This window comes from Phyllostomus discolor, chromosome 1, assembly GCF_004126475.2.
Source record: "Phyllostomus discolor isolate MPI-MPIP mPhyDis1 chromosome 1, mPhyDis1.pri.v3, whole genome shotgun sequence".
NCBI classification, from domain to species: domain Eukaryota; kingdom Metazoa; phylum Chordata; class Mammalia; order Chiroptera; family Phyllostomidae; genus Phyllostomus; species Phyllostomus discolor.
The window spans coordinates 143,037,036-143,054,854 of NC_040903.2; the positions used below are offsets into that span (position 1 = coordinate 143,037,036).

Genomic DNA, 17,819 nt, shown 5'->3' on the forward strand with positions numbered 1-17,819 from the left:
CTCACACTGCAGACACTTCTGTTCACCTTCAGGCCACTTTACTAGTGAGATTTCTGACTATTGATAGTGCCCCCAGGGTGGCACACCATATAATCCCGCCATTAGTGAGCCTGCCTCTGTGTAAACACACACACAGCTCCCCAGTCTCCTCCCGGTACCCTGGAGTCATCCTTCCAGTCCCACCACACCCCGCAAGGCCGGACAGACACACATGGGCATCAGTTTCCGTCATATTGGCTCCTGCAGCCAGCTCAGTTCAGATCCCATACACGACACCCATCTGGGCTTGGGGACCTCCCACCTGTACCTCACTCCCTGGTCTTTCCCTATCTGCTCAGAGCCCCAGCCCCAACCCTGTGAGGTATCCCTCACTTTTCCCCACTGAGACCAGGCACTGGAGGGGACCAAGATGGTGGGGTGTGGGGCCAGTAAATGGGGGAAGATGGCAAAGAGGCACGGCGGGCAGTGATTTTGATTTTTATTCTATACAAGTGGGGAGAGAGCCCCTGGGGATAGAGGGACAGATCTGCCCTCCAGGGAGGGAGCTGGCCCCCACCCCAGGCACTCTGCCGCTCTGCCCTGTGGAGGGAGCAGGCATTCAGAACCTCCCTCTCTCCAGGTTGCTCCCACCCTTCCTGTCCCGTGCACCTCGTCCTGCCACCCTGCCCTTGTGGGCTGGGCTGGCAGAGGGGCCTGGAGGTTGAGGGCGGGGGAGGGTCAGTCCGTGTGAGGCACATGTCGAGAGGACGGCTGGGGAGACTGCTGCAGCGGCTCTCAGTCTGTTCCTGGCTCGCTGGCTCCTGCGGGGAACAAATCCAGGGAGCCCTGTTTCCTGGGCCGGGAGAGCCAGCCACCCAGTTCGGGGTGTGGGGTGCGCCATGTTGGACAGATGGCCGGGACGGGGGACTGCCCTCTCGCCCACTCCGCTGGCACCTGTGGGGTCAGGGGGCCGTCTTCTATCAGGCTCCAGCTTGTCACAGGACTGTGCCCGCCGTGTCCTCTTGGGCTTCAGGGGCGCGGTCCGGCGGCCGGGGTCCAGGGGCCCTGGAATGAATCAGGGAGGTCTGGTCTACACAGGGGGCTCACAGGCTGGGCGCTCATCCAGGCTGGGACTCATTCTGTGCTTGGGGCAGGGACCGCTGAGGGTGGCAGGGTCCCAGAACCCCCCCGCCCCCGCCCAGGTCCCCTCCAGCCAGGCGGCAGACCTTGGACCTCGGTCTCCTCTTGGTCGTGCTGGGAGCCCAGCCGCAGCCGGGCCTTGTTCACCCCCGGGGCTGTGCCCCCAGGCTCAGCCTCTTCCCTGCCCCCTGGCTCCTGGGGGGGATGGAGGCACCTGGGCACAGCCACTGGCTTGGGGGGCCGAGGAGCTAAAGGGGGGTCCTGCAGCTGGCAGAAGAAGGAAGACGCTAGGTCAGTTAGTTAGTCCTTTTGCCTCATTAAAGTGCCTTCCCCACTCACCTTGTCAGCCCTCACCTTAGCATTCCTAGCAGGAAAGGTCCTCTCAGGGAATAGGGCCCCCTCCTTCTCCTCCTTGCCATCTTGGGAGGCTGGACTGGGGCTTTGGCAGCTGTGGTTGGGGGCACTCTCCTCAGCTAGGGGATGGGGAGAAGAGAAACTGCAGAAACAGGCATTCTTTCCCCCCACCCCTACCCCACCCTGTCCCCTGTGTCTTTGAAGCCCTGGAGGCCAGGACCTGCCCTCGAAAACCTATTTGCTCCTAAGCCCCTGCCTCAAATGTTCCCTTCCTCTCATATTTCCTTAGCCTGTGGTCCCCAGCATGGTCCTGAGCCCGTCACCTTCTGGAGGGGGCTCTGTCCTGGCTGTGCCTCTGGAAGAGCAGGGCCTGACATCTTTCCTGCAGGGGTAGGGCCAGAGCCTGGGGCCGTCTGGGTGCACAGGTGTGGCTGCCCATCCAGAGCTGCAGTGCCCCTGGGCTCTGCCAAGGCTGCAGCCTGGCACTCCCAGGACTTCGCCTGCCAGTCTGCTTTAGATGAGAGAGCTTCCAGGAGACGTGCCCTGGCACCCCCACCTCGCGTCTCTGGGGTTTTATGCAAATTGAGCCTGTGGGTAATCCACTGGGAAGGTGGTGTCTGCGTGTGTATCTGCGACATGAGCAAGAGGGACCTGCAGGGTGCGGGCGGTGGTGTGTGCACAGTGGAACATCTGACTCTTGTGGTCTCCTTGACAGAGGATGGAGCCCCACTTCAGGTGTTTAGTTTGTGTGGAGGCTGAGAAGCCAGTAAAGGTGCTCCCAGGACTGGCGGGGCCTTGGAGGATGAGCGGGAGCACAGTCATTGCCAAGCCAAGGGCCAGCCTGGCTCTGCACCGTGCTCCTGCGCCCCAGCCTCGGGGTGGGAGAGGAGGGCGGTTACGGAGTGGCTACATCTACAGGGGGATTTGGCCACGTCAGTATCGTTGAAGGGTCATATTCCAGGCTGGGGGAATATAGCTTGACGCCGAGCTCTCCTTTCGAGGCCCTGTAAGTGAAAGGTGCCCTGAACCCAGCAGAAGGGAGTGTCATACCATGAACCCTTCCCTTTATTCCTTCAGAGTGTCAAAGCCAGAAGGTAAATGACCTGTATAAGGCCCGCAGTGCTGGTGCCGGCTGAGGCGGGGCTAACACCCAGGGTTTCCGGCCTCCAGGGCAGGAACCTTGCCCCTTCCTTGTGGCACCTTTCTGCGTGAACTGAGGGTAGCCTGGCAAGCTGTGTTTGGAGGAGACTGGTATGTCTGAGGTGGGCCTGGCATGACGAGGACTTGCCCACTCTCTTCCCAGCCAAGGGTCAGAGAGAGGGCTTCTTCACAGTGGGCACCACTCTGCCGACAGGACCAGATGTGGCGCCTGCCCTAGAGAATTATCTGGAATCACCCACAAAGTGTTGCCATGTTCTAACAATCCCGGCAAAGCCACTTGTATTCTGTAGGGGCTTTCTCTGGATCAGGCTGTCTCTTCTGGTTAGAGCTTTGTGAATATCCTTAAATGTTTTCACTTCCCACTGCCCCACCTCAGCCAGAAAATTCCCAGGTGCAGGGGTCATGGCCTGTCTGTGTGGACATACCCTGGGCCTTCAGTGCTGCTGCCTGAGCAGAGGTGTTCCATACCTATGTGCCACGTGGCCTCTGCGCGGCGCATGGCGCTGAAGCTCGGCTTGCTGCTCTGGGGCGGTGGGGGCGGTTTCCAGGCTCCAGGCCCTGGGGCGGAGGGAGGGGATGGGCAAAGGGGACCCGGGAAGGCAAATTAGAGGGGGGGCCTGAGAGAGGGGTCAAAGGGAGCGAGGGTGACCATTCTCACCTGCATCATCCGAAGAGCGCCGTCTCTGCCAGGCCTGGACACTGCCCTCCAGGTCTGGGCCCGTGCCCTGAAAGGACAGCTGAGTCAGTCATCAGAAAAGGACCCTCCAGCTGGGGGCTGCAGTTGGCAAGGGGCTTCCGCTCTGGTATTTCCTGTCATTAGTGCCTAGATGCTTGGGCCGTTTTTTTCCCAAAGATGGCACCCAGACCACCCTGGGGGCATAAGAAATGGCTCCCATGAATGAAAATACTGTTATTTTTAATAGTTATATGTTTATTTTATGTGTACAAGAAAACATGACTGGTTTTAAAGATAATGCACAGGTCCAGACTAAGTTATAAAAGGTGAGTTGAATTAAAATATTATGTAAATAATTATACAGATGCAATGTGGAGAGGGTAAAAATCAGTTCTGAAGGTGGTAATCAGGTCACCCAAGTTTGGGAAACAGAGCTCTGGAGGTAAGTGCTTTTACGACTGCCCATTTTATAAGGAAGTAGAGGAGTAACTGCTCAGGAGGTTAAGCGACCTGTCCAGGATTCCGTGGTGAGCGTCTGGTACGGGCAGGGCTGCAGCTAACACCTTCTAATGCCAAAGCATGGCTCTCTCCACTGACTCACCAGGGACGGGGGTGTGGGAAGTGGACAGTGGTACACAGGGGCCCACAGGACCCTCAGTTCACCGCCTTGGGCTCCCCTCACCTCTTGTTTCCCATCGAAGCTCCAACCTTTGGCTCGTCCCAACCCAGGAAGCGCAACACCCTGGACCTTTGGCTGCTGTGCTGTCCCAGGGGCCTGGCTCCCCTCCCCTGGCTCTGACCCCTCGATGCCCTGAAACAAGGTCTCGGGTTTACAAACAGTTCCTGAGGGAGGAGGGGCTCCACGGGCAGCAGGGGAGTGGGGGAGGGCCCCTGCCTCTCTGAGCGCTGAGCCCAGGGGGCGGGGGTGGGGGCGAAGCCCCGCCCAGACCCTTTGAAGAGTCCTTCCACTGCCCAGGTCTGTGAGCAGCACTCCCGGCATGCTCTGGGTCACCGGGCCCCGCCCACTCTCAAGGGGCAGGGAGTTGGGATGACCAAAGCTCCCCAGGGTCCCGAGTCCTAGCATCCTCCCATTGATTGCCTGGGGTAGGGTGGGCAGGTGGGCTATGTACGGGAGGACAGCGGACAGGGAGGACGTAGTACCTGCTGCCCCACTTACCATCTTCCTGCGGAAGGAAGGCCCCCGGGCCCCCCCAAATCCAGGGAGGAGACCGCTCTCCTCCTCCGGGCTCCAGCAGGGGGAGGAGTTGTTGCCAAGGCTGGGGGTCTCTGGGCTGGGGGGGCTCTCCTGAGTCGGGGGTGGGGGTGGGGGCGGAGGGAGGAGGAGCCCCGTGGTGGGGGACCCTGGCCCCCTGTCCCCCTTGAAGCTCCGGGGCCGGCGAAAGTGAAACAGGCCTCGGCGCCTCTTCTTCTGGAGTGGAGGCAGGGGCGGCTCGGAGAGGCCTGGCCGCAGGGTCCGCAGAGTCCGGGGGTAGCTGGGCAGGGTCAAGGTGAGTTAATGACAGAGCCTTGGGCGGATGCGAATGCCAGCTGCAGAGGCGGCTCAGGGCCCAGGGTGGTGCTGGTGGTAGTCTTGGGTCTCATAAACCTCCCGCCTCCCTCTCTCATCCAGCGTCTCCTGCTCTCCGCGGCCCTTTCCACCTACCCCAGAAGAGACAGTGCCCCCACCTTCCTGTCATAATCCTCTAGCAGATCACCTCTTTCCTCCCAGGTACCCCTCTTGCCCTCTCCTTCTCTCAGTCTCTCCAAGTGACCCAGTTCCTTCTGTGCAGAGCCAGGGACGGAGAACATGCCCTCCAGGCTTTTTACCCTAAGGGTCATCCCACCCGCGGGCCTGCTGCCATGCCACGCCCCCGCTCCGTCCCCGCCCATCCCCACCATTCCACTGTGGTGGCCCCATCCTTTCTGAGAGCACGTGGGAGATGAGAGCTGGTATGGAAGGGCGAGAATATGTGGGGGAAACGCCCCAGAGAGACTGGCTCTGGACTCTGTCACTGAAGAGGCCTCCATGGGAGCTGGGCAGACACACGGGTCCTTCCAGGGCCTTCGGGCCTGATGAAAATGGGAGTGTGTCGAGGTGCCGCACCTGGAGCTTTCATCCATGACCCTTCGGCTGAAGAAGTCCTCTAGCCCCTCATCCAGGCGGGTGGCCATCCCGTTCTCCTGACGTGTCCCGGGTACTGGCACCTGCTGTGGGGAGCGTCCTGCAGGGAACCTCATCCGGCCAGGAAGACCCTCCCTTCCACTCAGGGCCTCCCTTTTGGACTCGGACTGGCCTCTCCCGGCCCCATGGAAATGCGGACTGCAGTCCACCTGGAAATTCCCCAGCTGGGCGGCCCTCGCCAACACGAGGACCGCCACTGTCTGGCAGGCAGACTTCCTACTGCTACAAGGTCGAGGTCTCATCCAAATGGGGTAGTTCCGCTTTTGGTGGCCTTCCGGGGCCCCTGCCAGATCCCCCAGGCTGGTGCCTCAGCATTTGGGTCCTAAAGCTGCAATCCCTGGCTCTGGCTCTACTAAGTGCGGTGGGTCCCTCCCCTTGCAAGGCCTTAGGGACTCACACTGGGCCGACCGGGGTCCCGGAGGGGTGGTCCTGGGGGGCCGGGGCCTGCCTTGTGTTTGATGCCTTAGTTTATAGCCGTGAGTAGGAAGCTCAGAGAGACCTTCCCAGGAGCCGGTAGCTGTGGGCTGGCTGTTCCCGAGTCCTGAGAACCAACCAGGGGGGATCCCCAGGCTCCCCAGCTGGCTTTCCATGTCCTGAGGGCTCCCACCTGTGGGGACAGCAGCATTAGAGGGACTAGCAGGAGGACCGGGGAGAAAGCAGGCTGGCGAGACAGAAAAAGAAGAAAGGGAGGCAGGGCCACTAGACTTGAGGCTGGGGACTCACTGATGAAGGCCGACACGGGCCGGATCTTGCGGCAGCGTTTCTGCTTCTTGATGGCCATCGTGTCCTGTGGGGAGAAAACCGCGTAGTGGGGCTGGGTTGCACATCCCAGGAACCTCACCTGCAGCCTTCACTCATGCAGCCTTCCTTTAAGAGGCCCTCCTGCCTCTCTCTTCCCAGGTGGCTGGGCCATTGGGATTTGGGAAGAGACTGGGCTGGCTGGGGCAGGTGCATGAGACCAGGCTCAGTCAGAAGGGGAGAGTGGAAGTCCAGAAAAGTAGAAGGGGACAGTATGTTGTAGGTTCGGGGGCAGGACTTAGATTAGGAAGGGGATCGGGGTGGGATGCTCACGATGTTGGTCCCAAGTTCATCATCTGTGGTCTCCTCGTGGTCATGGTTACGGCCCCGGCCCCGGGAGGACAGATCCTGCGCTTGGCCTGGCCCCCCTTGTGGGTCTGAGAGTGTCCTTAGCTGGGCCAGGTGCCGGGCCTGGGGAAGGTATGAAAAGGATCCCAAGGAAGCTGTCCTCCTTCCAGAGCCCTGAGGGCAGGGGGCTGCGGGAGATGGTATGGTCCCACCATGCAGGGCATGTGTGAGCCTGCCCAGGGTTCAGAAGCCTTACCAGGCTCTTGTGTGAGTGGTACAGCTCCTGCAGGATCTCATCCACTATGGAGTTGGTTAAGTAGGTGACGACTGAGAGCTTCACTTCACTGTGGGCACAGGTAGGGGCCGCTCAGCCACTCCTTCCCCAGCCCCAAGCTGCAGCCCCGCCCTTCCCCGGGTGCCTGAGGGAGAGGGCCAGCTAGCCTGGCCAGAGGCCCTAACGTGCTGTAGTAGGTGCCTGAGGCCCACCACACTTGTCTCCGTAAAGGCACAGCCTGTCCTACCTGCAGACCTCCAGCCTAGACGTGTGTGGGTTGGGAGGCTGGGCAAAGGGGACTGAAGAGGGAGGGGGAGCAAAGGGGCTCTGGGTCAGACCCCTGGAGCTGTAGCAGAACGGAGCTGAGTAAACGGGGGGTGCCCAGTGAGGTCTGCTGGTCTCTGTGCTGAGCAGACACCTGTGCTCCTTGTAATAATTTTTCATTTCTTTGCTTTGGCGAGTGGTGGCACCCAGTCCCAGAATGGAAGTGGGAGGGAGACAGAGCATAGTCCACACACATCCGTTTTCTTTGACCGTGCCTCTGAGGAGGCTGTGATTTGTTTTCAGGAGAGGAATCTGGGTGTGCCTGTGTGGCTACATGTGTGTGCACATCTGTGTGTGCACTGCTTGCCTCCTAAACCCCAGCTCCTAAACCCTGGTTCCGCACTTAGATGTCTAGGGCAAAGACCAGTCTGACCCTAAAGAGCAAGGTTGCATTTGGTTAAAGATTTATCCCTTGTAATGGAGATTGTGCCATTCATTATTCATTGCCGAGAGCTGGGCCCCGAATCCCTAAGTGCTCTGGGCCCAGTCCAGCCCCGCCCCAGCCTGTCTGCCTCTCACTCCAGCTTGTTCTGAATGTCCTGCCCCGCCTGCTCCAGCAGCGCCCCGCGGATGAAGTTCCGGGGCACAGTGACGCGCTCGGCCACGTTGCTCAGCATCTTGTTGTGCCCCTCGGCCACCCGCATGGCCACGGGGCATAGCTCCTGCGTCAGGCTGACCATGGACTCCAGGATCACCTAGTATGGGGGAAGGGAGGCCAGAGCCCCAAGGGCAGCAGGATCAGGGGTGGGTCCATAGCCAAGAGACTCTAGCCTATTCCAGACCCCCATGGCTTGCCAAGGTCACAGGGCCAGCTGGCAGCAGAGCGTCAGACACTGGGCTCCCGCCCTATTGTATGGACAGGGAACAGTCAGTCCAGGGGGAGAGGTAAGAGTTCAGGGGCCAAGACTGAAGCTAGTGGAAAAAAATTCAAGCCCAGTTTTCTAGCAAAGTCCTTGCACAGTGGGAGTGTGGGTGGTCTCAGCTCTGCATTTCCTCCTTGTCCCCAGAAATCTCCCCTGCAAAGACCTTAGTCCTCAGCTTAGAGCCTGGGTCAACACTGGGCTCTTTCCCCAGGACTTGCCTGCAGCTCCTTGTCCACAGCCTTGGACACCTCACTGGCTACAGACTCCAGTCTCTGCCGCACAGGCCCATCGTTGGCCAGCACGTGACCCAGCTCGTAGAGGCTGGGAAACAGCTGTGTAAGGAAGGGGTTATGACCAGAAGGTGAGATCCAGGTCCCGGCTGCCCTGGGCTAGGAGGGCAGATGCACAAGGCAGGGCCTGGACACTCCTGGGCTAGCATGACTGGCCTTCTGCCAGGGGTCCTCTGGACTGTTGGGGGAGGGGAGCAATGGAGGCTCACCGCCCGGGAGTTCTTGGCATCCTTGATGAGGTCCCGAGCATAGAGCAGCTCATCCTGCACGGGCTCCAGGGGGCACAGCCTCAGGGCCCGAACCTCCTCCTGCACCCGTCCACACAGCCGTTGCAGCATCTGGAGCACAGCCGGCAGGAATGTTAGGGGGACCCCGCACAACATCTTCCCAGGTGGGACCCCAGGCACCCCATTTCTGGGTCTCCTTGGGCAGGGCTGTTGGTGCCAGCACTATAGGGGGGTGATGATGTCACCGGACGGCCTGTTCTCCCCTCTGGGAAGCCCTTCTGGAATGCCCAGGGGAGCTCCCACAGCCCTGTGCACCCTTGGCTGGGGGTCCCTCCTGTCTGCCCGCATGCTCTCTCACCCCTACTGTGCATGTCCTGCTCCTCAGCCCCCCCCCCCATGGAGTCCAGCCACTGGCACCACGAGATGCCTCCTTCACGCCCCGCCCTGGCACAGCACACCTGGGCCTTGTATGCCCCACGCGTCCCCGAGGGAAACGTTTACTTGCTCTGCGCTGCTGGTCACCAGGCCCTGCTGCAGCCTGAAGGCCTGCTCCTGGGGGCACGTCTGGGAGTGGTTGTTCCTCACCAGGCACCACTGGATCTGAAGATGACGGGGTGAGTGGGTGAGGGCCTGGGGACTGGGCTAGCCCCTGCCCTTTCTGTTCCGCCCTGCTCAGGCCGCCACCTTCTGCCAGACGTCCTCCGTGCGCTCGGGGGCGCTGCGGTAGGCTTGGGAGATGTCGCTCACGGGGAAGGACATAAAACGCAGTGTGTGGTTGCTGTGGGACACAGGAGCACAGCTGGGTGAGGGAAGAGATGAGGAGAGGCTCCTGCTCCCCCAAGCCCACCTCTTGCCGACGACTTCCCTCCTCCATGGCCCTTCCTAACATTTCTGTACAAAGAGGTCAAGGGGGCTGGTGTGAGTGCAGGCCTGGCCCAGGCCCAGGAAGCTGGGGGCTTGAGTCAGGGCAGGGCTTGGTCCACTCACCTCTCCAGGGCCCTTGCGATGTCCAGAAAGCCCAGGGCAGATGTATTGTTCCGATCCCATAGGATAGTTCTGGGGAGAGGGTGAGCACAGCTGGTTACCCCACCCTTTGGGTCCCTGTTAAGGGGCAGGACATAGCACTCCCCTCCTTTCCTGGGTAATGAGGCTGACTCAGAGATGGTTCTGGGACTGAGGGTCCCCTGGAAGCTAGGGTACAGAGCAAGGCAAGCAGGGAGGGTGTGGGTTTGGCGGGGGTCAGAGAGCCAAGTAGGGGCCCACCTGAGGGAAGAGTTTATCTGCAGGGCCTTAGACAGCATCTTGGCCCCGATGTCCTCCATGCCATTGCCACTCAGATCCACCTTAGCCAGGCAGGTGTTGCTGCCCAGAGCATTGATGAGGATGCTGGTACGTAGCTTCAGCCGGGAGTCTGCCACTGACAGTGACTGCAGAGACTGTGTGGGCAAGTGGGGGTTGGGCCCATCCCCAAAGTCCCCGCCACAGCAGGTTCCCTCCCAGGCCTATTCACTCACACAGTCCTCTTCCTGGATCAGCTGCACCAGCTTGTGGAGGATCTCCTCCAGGGTCCTGAGGGGAGTGAGGGCCGAGTCAGAGGGGTGGGGGCTGGGGTCATGCTACTGGGGGAGCAGGGAGGGAGTCAGAGGTAATCCAGTGGGTCAGAAGGAGAGGTGGATGACGGAGTGGGGTCTGTGGTATGGGGAAGGGCCTTACTTGGCCTTGACATTAAAATTCTTGCCCAGAAACAGGTGCTTGAGGGACTTGTTCTTGCCAAGTGCAGGCACCAGTGTCAGGAGGTCTGAGTCGAACCCTGGCCAGTAAAGGGGAGATGTCTGGCCTTGAGGCTGGAAACTCACAGGAGTCTCCATAAGGTTTCTCCCATAGGCTCCAGGCCCCGTTCTCGGCTGCCCCCAGGAAGAAAAGCACCTGCACTCACCATTGTCGGACAGATCCAGGCTGCCTACACAGGTGACAGCTCCCAATTGCTCTTGCAAAGCCTGGGCTCCTGCAGAGCGGAGCTGCAGAGACAAAGGAGGTAGGGAGAAGGTGGGGGCAGGGCACCTTTAGTGCTCAGAGACTGAAGTGGTTACGCCAGGACTCAAGGTCATGTCAGGTCCAGGGTGCAAAATCGCAGGCCCCTTCTCCATAGCAGATTCTTCCCTAGGGCTCTCTTCTTTCCCGTCAGTCAGAAAAAGTCTCCAGGCCGGGGGCACCGGAGGTAGCTCGCTCCTGCCCTCTGGTGGGAAAGCCTGGTATCTCCCTCCGCAAAGCTTTAAGCGGAAGATACTGGAGACTGAAAATGACCTCTGGAAAGAGGGACGCACACCAGAGTGGGAGGGGAAACTGGAGGTGTGACTAGGCTTGAGGGTCAGAGAGGAATAGTGCGGAGGCAAGATGTTGCCAGAGTTTGACCTAGGTCAGAGAAATGAACAGCGGGTGAGGGACAGGCAGTGGGGTTTGGGGGACGGAGGACTTACCTCACAGCTGCTGAGGTCCAGGTGCAGATCACTGAGGTGACTGTTGAGGGAGAGGCCCTGGAGCAGTGCCCTGTGGGAGGAAGGTCAGCAGGCCCACTCTTACCCCTTACCCCCTTCTCTTATGGTTCCCCCTCGCAAGCTCCCCCAACCCTGCACCCACCCGACCTGAGGGCCTCCAGGGGCAGCTTTGTGGTGGAAAGGTTGACGTGGCTCAGAGTGTAGGCGCTGCTGAAGAACTGCTTGAAGGCCGGTGGGGCCTCCCGGCCCTTCCTGCAGAGACCTCTGGGGTCAGCAAGGGAGGGGGGCACCCTCCACTTGCCCCATCCCTTCCCGCACCGCCCAGGCTCCCACCTGTGAGAGCAGCTGTTGCGCGCCAAGTTGAGGTAGGTCAGGTGGGAGCAGCAGCCATGGAGCAGGGCACCCAGAAGCTGTGGGGAGAGGCACGGTGGGTCTCACAGGGGCTGGGCATGGTGCTGAGAGGGGTGGGCAAGGGCTCCTTCCTCCCCATCAAGGTCCTGGCTCTTACCCTCTGCAGCCAGTCTGTGTGAGCCCCCCTATGAATGCCCACTTCACCTCTTACTGCCTCAGTTTCCCCTCTGTGGAGAGTGGTTCTACTCCCTGCCCGATCCCCAGGGGCGGGGGAGAGGCTCACAGGCAGCGGGTGTATAAAGCCAGGGTCACTGTACAGGCTCCTAAGGTGCCTCGTTCACATTAAGAAAAGCATCTTATCCTCCTGGTGGACTCCACCCCCAGCCAGGGGAACAGAGTGAGTGCCGGCTTTCAGGCATAGCCAGCACAACCTCAGGCGGTGACGGAGGTCAAGTGCAGCACAGGTGTCAGCCACGGGTGTTGCTTTATCATTCAGCTGAACCTGAAGGCTTCCTGCTAGCTCTGCCCACCTCCACACTCGAGGAAGAGGGTGAGGCACAGATCTACCTTGGCCTCCCCAAACCCCCACAGGCTGGTCTGCCATTACCAACCCCTCACCAAGTCAATGGCGCAATCAGTCCCTGCCAGGTCCAGGTGTACCAGGGCATTGGGCTGGGCCAGGAAACTGTAGAGGGCCTGTGAAGGAAGGACAGAGGGGTCACAGGGGAAGGGGTGATAGGGTCCCTCCACCCCCGGGCTACAGGGCAGAGAGCCCCGGCCCCGAAGCCTGAGCATGCTTCTGCAGGGCCTCCCGGTTATGCTCTGTGGACTCACGTTGGACTCGTCTGTGGCAAGCAGCCCAGGGTTCTTGCTCAGGTCCAGATATCGAAGGGAGCTGGCAAAGGCCGGGTTGGCTCCAAAGGTCTGGCCCAGCGCCTGGAGCCCTGAGCACAGCGGGCACTGGGCTGGGTTGGCCCCCCTCCCCACCTCTTCCCCAGGTACACAACTCTTCCCCACTCCCGAAATGTGGCTCCTTTCCTTTCCTCGATCCCTGGGATGCTGAGTGGGTGTGTGGGTCTGCCTCGGGGGCTCAACACTGTAGGAAGCACTGGATAGAACCAGAGGTCAAAGGTCAGCGGTCCTAGTGCAAATACCTCGAGGGGAAATGGCAGTCTTGGCCAGGCACAGTTTGGTGAGGCCGGTGGGGAAGCAGAGGAGCTGCTGGCTCAGACTGAGGAAACCTAGGGAGTGGGGAGAGAAATGTGCCCGGTGAGAGAGTGGGCAGTGGGAGCAGGTGGTACAGAGTCAGAGTAGGGGCTTGGGTGGGGTACAGGCCCGGGATCAGGGGTGACAGTGTTGGGGTATGGGCTGGCATCAGGCTGGAGAGCCCCTGCTCGGACCCGGGCTGGACCCGGGCTGGACTCGGGGCGAGGACGGAGTCTGCGTTGTGGTAGGGGCAGGGTTCGGGGCTGGGGCTCACCCTTGTCCTCGATGGGGTTGTGGGACAGAGTGAGGGCATGCAGCACACAGCTCCCGTTCTCCCCAAACACCCCGGCCAGCTTCTGGACAAAGTCCCTTCAGGCAAGGGGAGGAAGGATTTGTTTGTCCCAGCCCCTGGGCTCCCCCTCCTCTTCCACTTGCCTGTCTGGCTGGGACTGCAAAGGCCAGAGGCCCCCACCGGTGGGGAGCAGCTCGGGCTCTGCCTGCCACAGAGCTTGTCAGCACTCTGGAGTACGTGAGAAGGCGTGCTGAGACAAAGCCCAGCTTTGGGTCCTTGAGGTTAGAGAAGCCCACCCTGCTTGGTGGTTGATGGAGCATGCTGGGGGAGGCCATGGAGCTGGGGGTCAGGAGGCTTAGGTCTGAGTCCCAGCTGGGCCATTGGCTTGTTTTCTGCCTCTTTGGGCCTCAGTCTCCTGTTCTGTAAAGTGAGGAGCTGGATGAGATAGCTCAGAAGCCCGTACCATGCTCTGAGGTTCTGGGGCCCTAAGACTACATTAAGGGGATGCCGCTGCCCGAGGAGGAGGCTGGCCTCACGTCTTAAGTCCGGCGTTGTCCAGCACCAGCTCTTCGAGGCTCCCCGACTTGCTCAGGGTATGTAGCACCTGTTCTAGCACTTCAGAGCCCTGCGGACAGAGGGGTGCTGCGATCGGGAACCGGAGAGGACACTGCTCTCTCCCACTTCTCCCGCCCCTCCTAGTCCCTACCAGCCGCAGGTCCTTGCAGTAGAGTTTGGTGAACCACTGGTTGTAGGCCAGGGCTGCCACCATTAGGGCCAAGTCTCTGTGGGGAGATTGGAGGGGGTAGAGAGTGGTGAGCAGGTGGTTGGGCAGGAAAGAAGAGACTAGGGATGGAGTGGTTGGGCTGGGGAAAGCCTGGAAAGGTAGAAGGCCATGGTGGGTGGGTTGGGGAGAGAGAGCTGGGACTGTGGGAGGGACAAAAAGGGTGGTGGGGAGTCTCTACCCCATCAGCTTACCGGCTCTCCAAGTGGCTGAAATCCAAAAGATTGAACTCCCGGTTATCCTCGGCATGATAGATGGTGTCCACATCCTTGGAGAGGTGGAACCGGGTCATACCCGCTCCCCTTCTGCTCCGCCACCCCCTCCCTCCAGCTCCCACGTGCCCAAGTAGGGCCCTGCCCCACTCACCCACTGCACCTCCTCGCGGCAGTGCAGCCCGTGTAGTCACACAGGGCGGCGTAGGTCTCAGAGAAGCCACCTGTGGGGCAGTAGATGGGCTGGCTCCACGAGGGGCAAGGGGGTGAGGAACAGGTTTTGGGGGTCAAGGAAAAGTCAAGGTCATTTTATGTGCTAGTGTCCTGGGTTCCTGCTACGCCATGAACCTCTGAGGTCTGGGAGCTGTGGAGTCCTGCAGGCAGGTGAACTCTCATGTGTAAAGGGCTCTGGACAAGGGGCAGGGTGGCGTAGGTCCCACTTCTGCCAGGTCTGCCCCTGCTCACCGCAGACACTGTGAGTGGTCGACGTGGAAGTCTCAGAGTTGGGGGACGTGTCCCGGGGCCCTTCTGGAGTGTCTGCATTTCCACGCCGGATCAGACACCTGGCAGGTGAACAAATCCATCCCAGAAAGAGGTGAAAAGAGGCTCTCAGTTCTTCCCGTTATGGCTTCTGGATCCCCAGGAGAAAAACAGGAGCAGATACAACGTTGTTCTGCTCCTGGGTGTCCTAGGAGCTCAGGTGCAGGGGAAGGAGAGAAGGAGGGGAGGAAGAAGTCTCCTTGTCGTCCAACCCTGTGAGAGATTCCTCCTTTGCCACTCACCCAGGGCCAGGGCAGACCTTGGAGAGGGCAGAGCTCACGTGGCGTGTCACCTGGTCCACACTCTCAGCGGATGGCAGCCGCATGCTCACCATGCCACGCTCTGTCTCCACTAGGATCTGGGGGTGAGGGAGCAGCAGGGCCTCAGTTATCGGCTCCTTCCTCCTGCTGGCCCAACAGGGGGCCCCAGGCCCTGGTGCTCACCTGGTTCTGACTGAGCGTGTTGAAGGCCCGGATCTCCAGGACATTGAAGGAGCTTTCCACCTGGGGGTGTGGGGATGCTCAGCTCGTGGTAAGGGTCTGGCTCCCAGGCGCGGGAGGGAGCATGCCAGGTGCTCTCCCGCTCCTCAGCCCAACTCACCTTGGCTGGGACTTTAAGGGGGAAGAGGTGGAGGCGCCAGGAGGTCAGGGCCTTCAGAGAAAGGAAAAGAAAGTCAGCAGCAAATGGCAAGTTTCCTGAGCATTGATCCCTCCTTTAGCCCCTCAGCCTGTGTATAACCCCTGCCAGTAATGACCCTCCGCTTTGGGGATCCTCTCTCTCTCTCATGCCCCATCCTAATCTCCTGGATACCCACTCGTCCAGCCTGCCCCTCTCCCAGGCCATTTCTCCCCAGCTCTTCCCCACCTCTGTCTCCCCTGCCTCTCAGGCTCTCTGCTCTCAGCAGCCCAGCTGCCCTTGATACCTCCTGCTCCCAAGCCTAGTGCCCTCACCAGCACTCGGTCCTCAAACTTCTTGGGCTTCGTCTCCAGCTTCACACGGTGTTGTTGGAGCACCACCCCTTGGCTCAGGCACCTCCGGATGCTGTCTGCAGGTGGGTAGGGGCCTGCTCAGAGCTCCCCTTACCCTGGCCACTGCGCCTCCCAAGGGCTCTCCAGGGGCAGGGGCAGGGGCAGACGGGAGTAGAGAGAAAAAGAGAGACAAAGAAGGATAGGGACACAGACCTTTACTTCTTGGATGACTTTTCTCTTCCTATTAGAGAGGGAGAGGAGTGTGGAGAAAACTGGCTCCTGATGTTCCTGAGTTAAGGGACAGTCACTGAGTGACACTTCTGTGGGAGGGTGTGTCTTACACTTCTGAGGGTGAGAAGGATTTTCCCAACCCATTCACTCCAACAACTGTCAACCCATACACAGTGAGTCAGTGTGGAGGGGTGTGGGGGTGTCCCTTTGACTATATTCTAGGTGGTCTGGGTGTGTGTGTCTGCCTTTTACTACACATGTGTGCATGCCTTCTGAGGATGCTACGGAGCTGGTCTATGGCACTGGTGGGGATGGGTAAGTGTGAATGAGTATGCTGTGCTCGCAGTTGTGAACAGGGCACGGAGCCAGAAGATTCTGGTGTGTGTGTGGGGGTGGGGTGGGGGAGTGGGAAGGAGTTAGTGTTTAAACAAGACCGTACCCAGCCAGATATCCCTGAAAGAGTGGGGTGGGGGGAGAGAATGAGAGGTGGAGGTGCAGGTGCTATAAAGACGTGTGTACACACAGCGTGTGTTTGTGCTTGTGTGTGTGTGGAGGTGGGGGAAATTGTGAAGGTGCAGCATGCCTGAGTATCCTTGAGCGTCCTGGTCTCTGCGTGGGCTAGCCTGTGCTCCTGCCTCTGGGGGTCAGGGTTGTGGCAGCGCTGGGGGGTGGGGCCTTGTTTTGGGCTGAATCTTAGGGCCATGCAAATACAAGAGGCCTTGAGGTGTGTGGGTGTAGGGTAGCGAGAAGAGGGCAGGCTGGGACAGGGGGCTGTGGGAGGCGAGTTGCAGAGACCCTGCTCTTGCTTTTAGCTCCAAACCAGGCCCTCTTTCCTGATTCTCTTTTTTGCCCCACTGGCTTGGGCACTGCGGGGCAGCTAAGGGGGCTCTCTGGGGCCAGTTCCGGGGCGGGGCCGGGAGAGGGAGGGTGTGGAGCAAGCCACGGTCAGGACCAGGGGCAGCTCCCATCGTGCGGCTGGGCGGGCCTGGCTCCGCCCGGTGGGGAAACGGGGACTCTCAGGAGAGGAGACTAGACGCCTTGCTGAAGGGTGGGCCAGCACTACTGAGAGTCAGCCTTAGGGAGGGCAAGGGGACTGCATGGAAGATCGGCACAGGCGGCTCCGGGACAGTAAGGTCCTGACCGGGTGAGGCGAGGGGGCCAGCTGAGGATGCTCCGGGGACAGATGCCCAGAGCTGAGATGCAGGGGCAGGGGGTTGTCTTGCAGCCTGGGTGCTGGGGGGTGGGGTGGGGTGGCGGGAGGCACCGGGGCTGGGGTGTGCCGCGGAGAGGAACGCACTGGGTCTGGGATGCTCCCAGACCGGGCGTCCCGGAGACCACCGCAGCCTCGTACCTTGCAGCTCGCGGGTGAGCTCCGTGCTGGACTTGGCCATGGCAGCCGCTGTTGCTGCCACTGCTGCAGAGGAGCCGCCGCTGCCGCCGGGGAGCCGCGGCACATGCTAGATCCGGCTCCGGCTCCGGCAGGGCCCGAGCGCTGAGCGCTGCAGCAGCCGCTGAGCCCGCTCCTGTCAGGGGCGGCTGCGCGAGCGCTCCAGCCCCCGCCTCCCAGCGCCAGGTCCCCCACCCTGCCCGGGGAAGTGCCGGACTGAGCATGCGCTGCGCCTTAGGGCCGCGTGAGACCCTGCGCGAGTGCCCACCCCTCCTGCCGGTTCTCTCGTGCGTCGTCCTGTGCGTGTTACCTTGAGCCTGGGCTGTCTCCCTGGCGGGGGACATCGTGCCACACTCTCCGGGCACCCTGAGCAAAACCTATTTCTTTTGTGTGTGGGCCTGGGTACCCCAGGTCATCCTTGCAAGGTCTGTCCCTTTTCATGTTTGTTTGGGCCGGTCCATCTCGCCCTCGCTAACCTGCGAGGGAACTCGTGGTCCAGGGAGAGGACTTGGCCAGATCTGGGGGAGTTCGTCCTTCCTTTTCTGTTCACCCAGCCTTGGGGATCCCTGTGGCGCCCTTGGCACCATCCCTGTGGAAATAGCACCTGGGAATTCCTCTGCCACCTCCTTCCAGTTGGTAGCTCTGCAGATGCCTTCATCCCTGAGCATCAGGCTCAGATCCTGGAGACAAGGGAGGAGGATTACAGGGACCCAGACATCCAGTCCACTCAGACTTATGCTCTCTGCTCAGCTACCACACCTGTGTATGCCGAACTTAAAAAAAAAAAAAAAAAACCCACA

The 17,819-nt window shown here is 60.5% G+C and overlaps 1 protein-coding gene and 1 long non-coding RNA gene across 2 annotated transcripts; one reads left to right on the forward strand and one right to left on the reverse strand.

Annotated features, from left to right (window-relative positions):
* Positions 1 to 634: 634 nt before the first annotated feature.
* On the reverse strand, positions 635 to 17,127 carry CARMIL3 (capping protein regulator and myosin 1 linker 3). The gene is given in 42 exon segments (XM_028507871.2): positions 635 to 800; positions 934 to 1,044; positions 1,206 to 1,386; positions 1,474 to 1,592; positions 3,103 to 3,192; positions 3,293 to 3,359; positions 3,993 to 4,121; positions 4,488 to 4,803; positions 5,415 to 5,515; positions 5,890 to 5,904; positions 5,906 to 6,099; positions 6,216 to 6,279; positions 6,564 to 6,701; positions 6,835 to 6,922; positions 7,696 to 7,871; positions 8,258 to 8,371; positions 8,539 to 8,667; positions 9,058 to 9,156; positions 9,241 to 9,334; positions 9,544 to 9,612; positions 9,820 to 9,992; positions 10,071 to 10,125; positions 10,270 to 10,366; positions 10,493 to 10,574; positions 11,034 to 11,103; positions 11,199 to 11,303; positions 11,385 to 11,461; positions 12,021 to 12,098; positions 12,237 to 12,346; positions 12,557 to 12,643; positions 12,883 to 12,977; positions 13,437 to 13,525; positions 13,607 to 13,682; positions 13,876 to 13,949; positions 14,048 to 14,079; positions 14,082 to 14,117; positions 14,359 to 14,456; positions 14,676 to 14,791; positions 14,877 to 14,936; positions 15,034 to 15,084; positions 15,384 to 15,478; positions 16,984 to 17,127. Coding segments are annotated over 42 exon segments (4,116 nt in total). The 5' UTR covers positions 17,024 to 17,127; the 3' UTR covers positions 635 to 774.
* On the forward strand, positions 16,581 to 17,794 carry LOC118501480. The gene is made up of 2 exons (XR_004904107.1): positions 16,581 to 16,776; positions 16,991 to 17,794. It is a non-coding gene; the product is annotated as an uncharacterized LOC118501480 (long non-coding RNA).
* Positions 17,795 to 17,819: the final 25 nt, after the last annotated feature.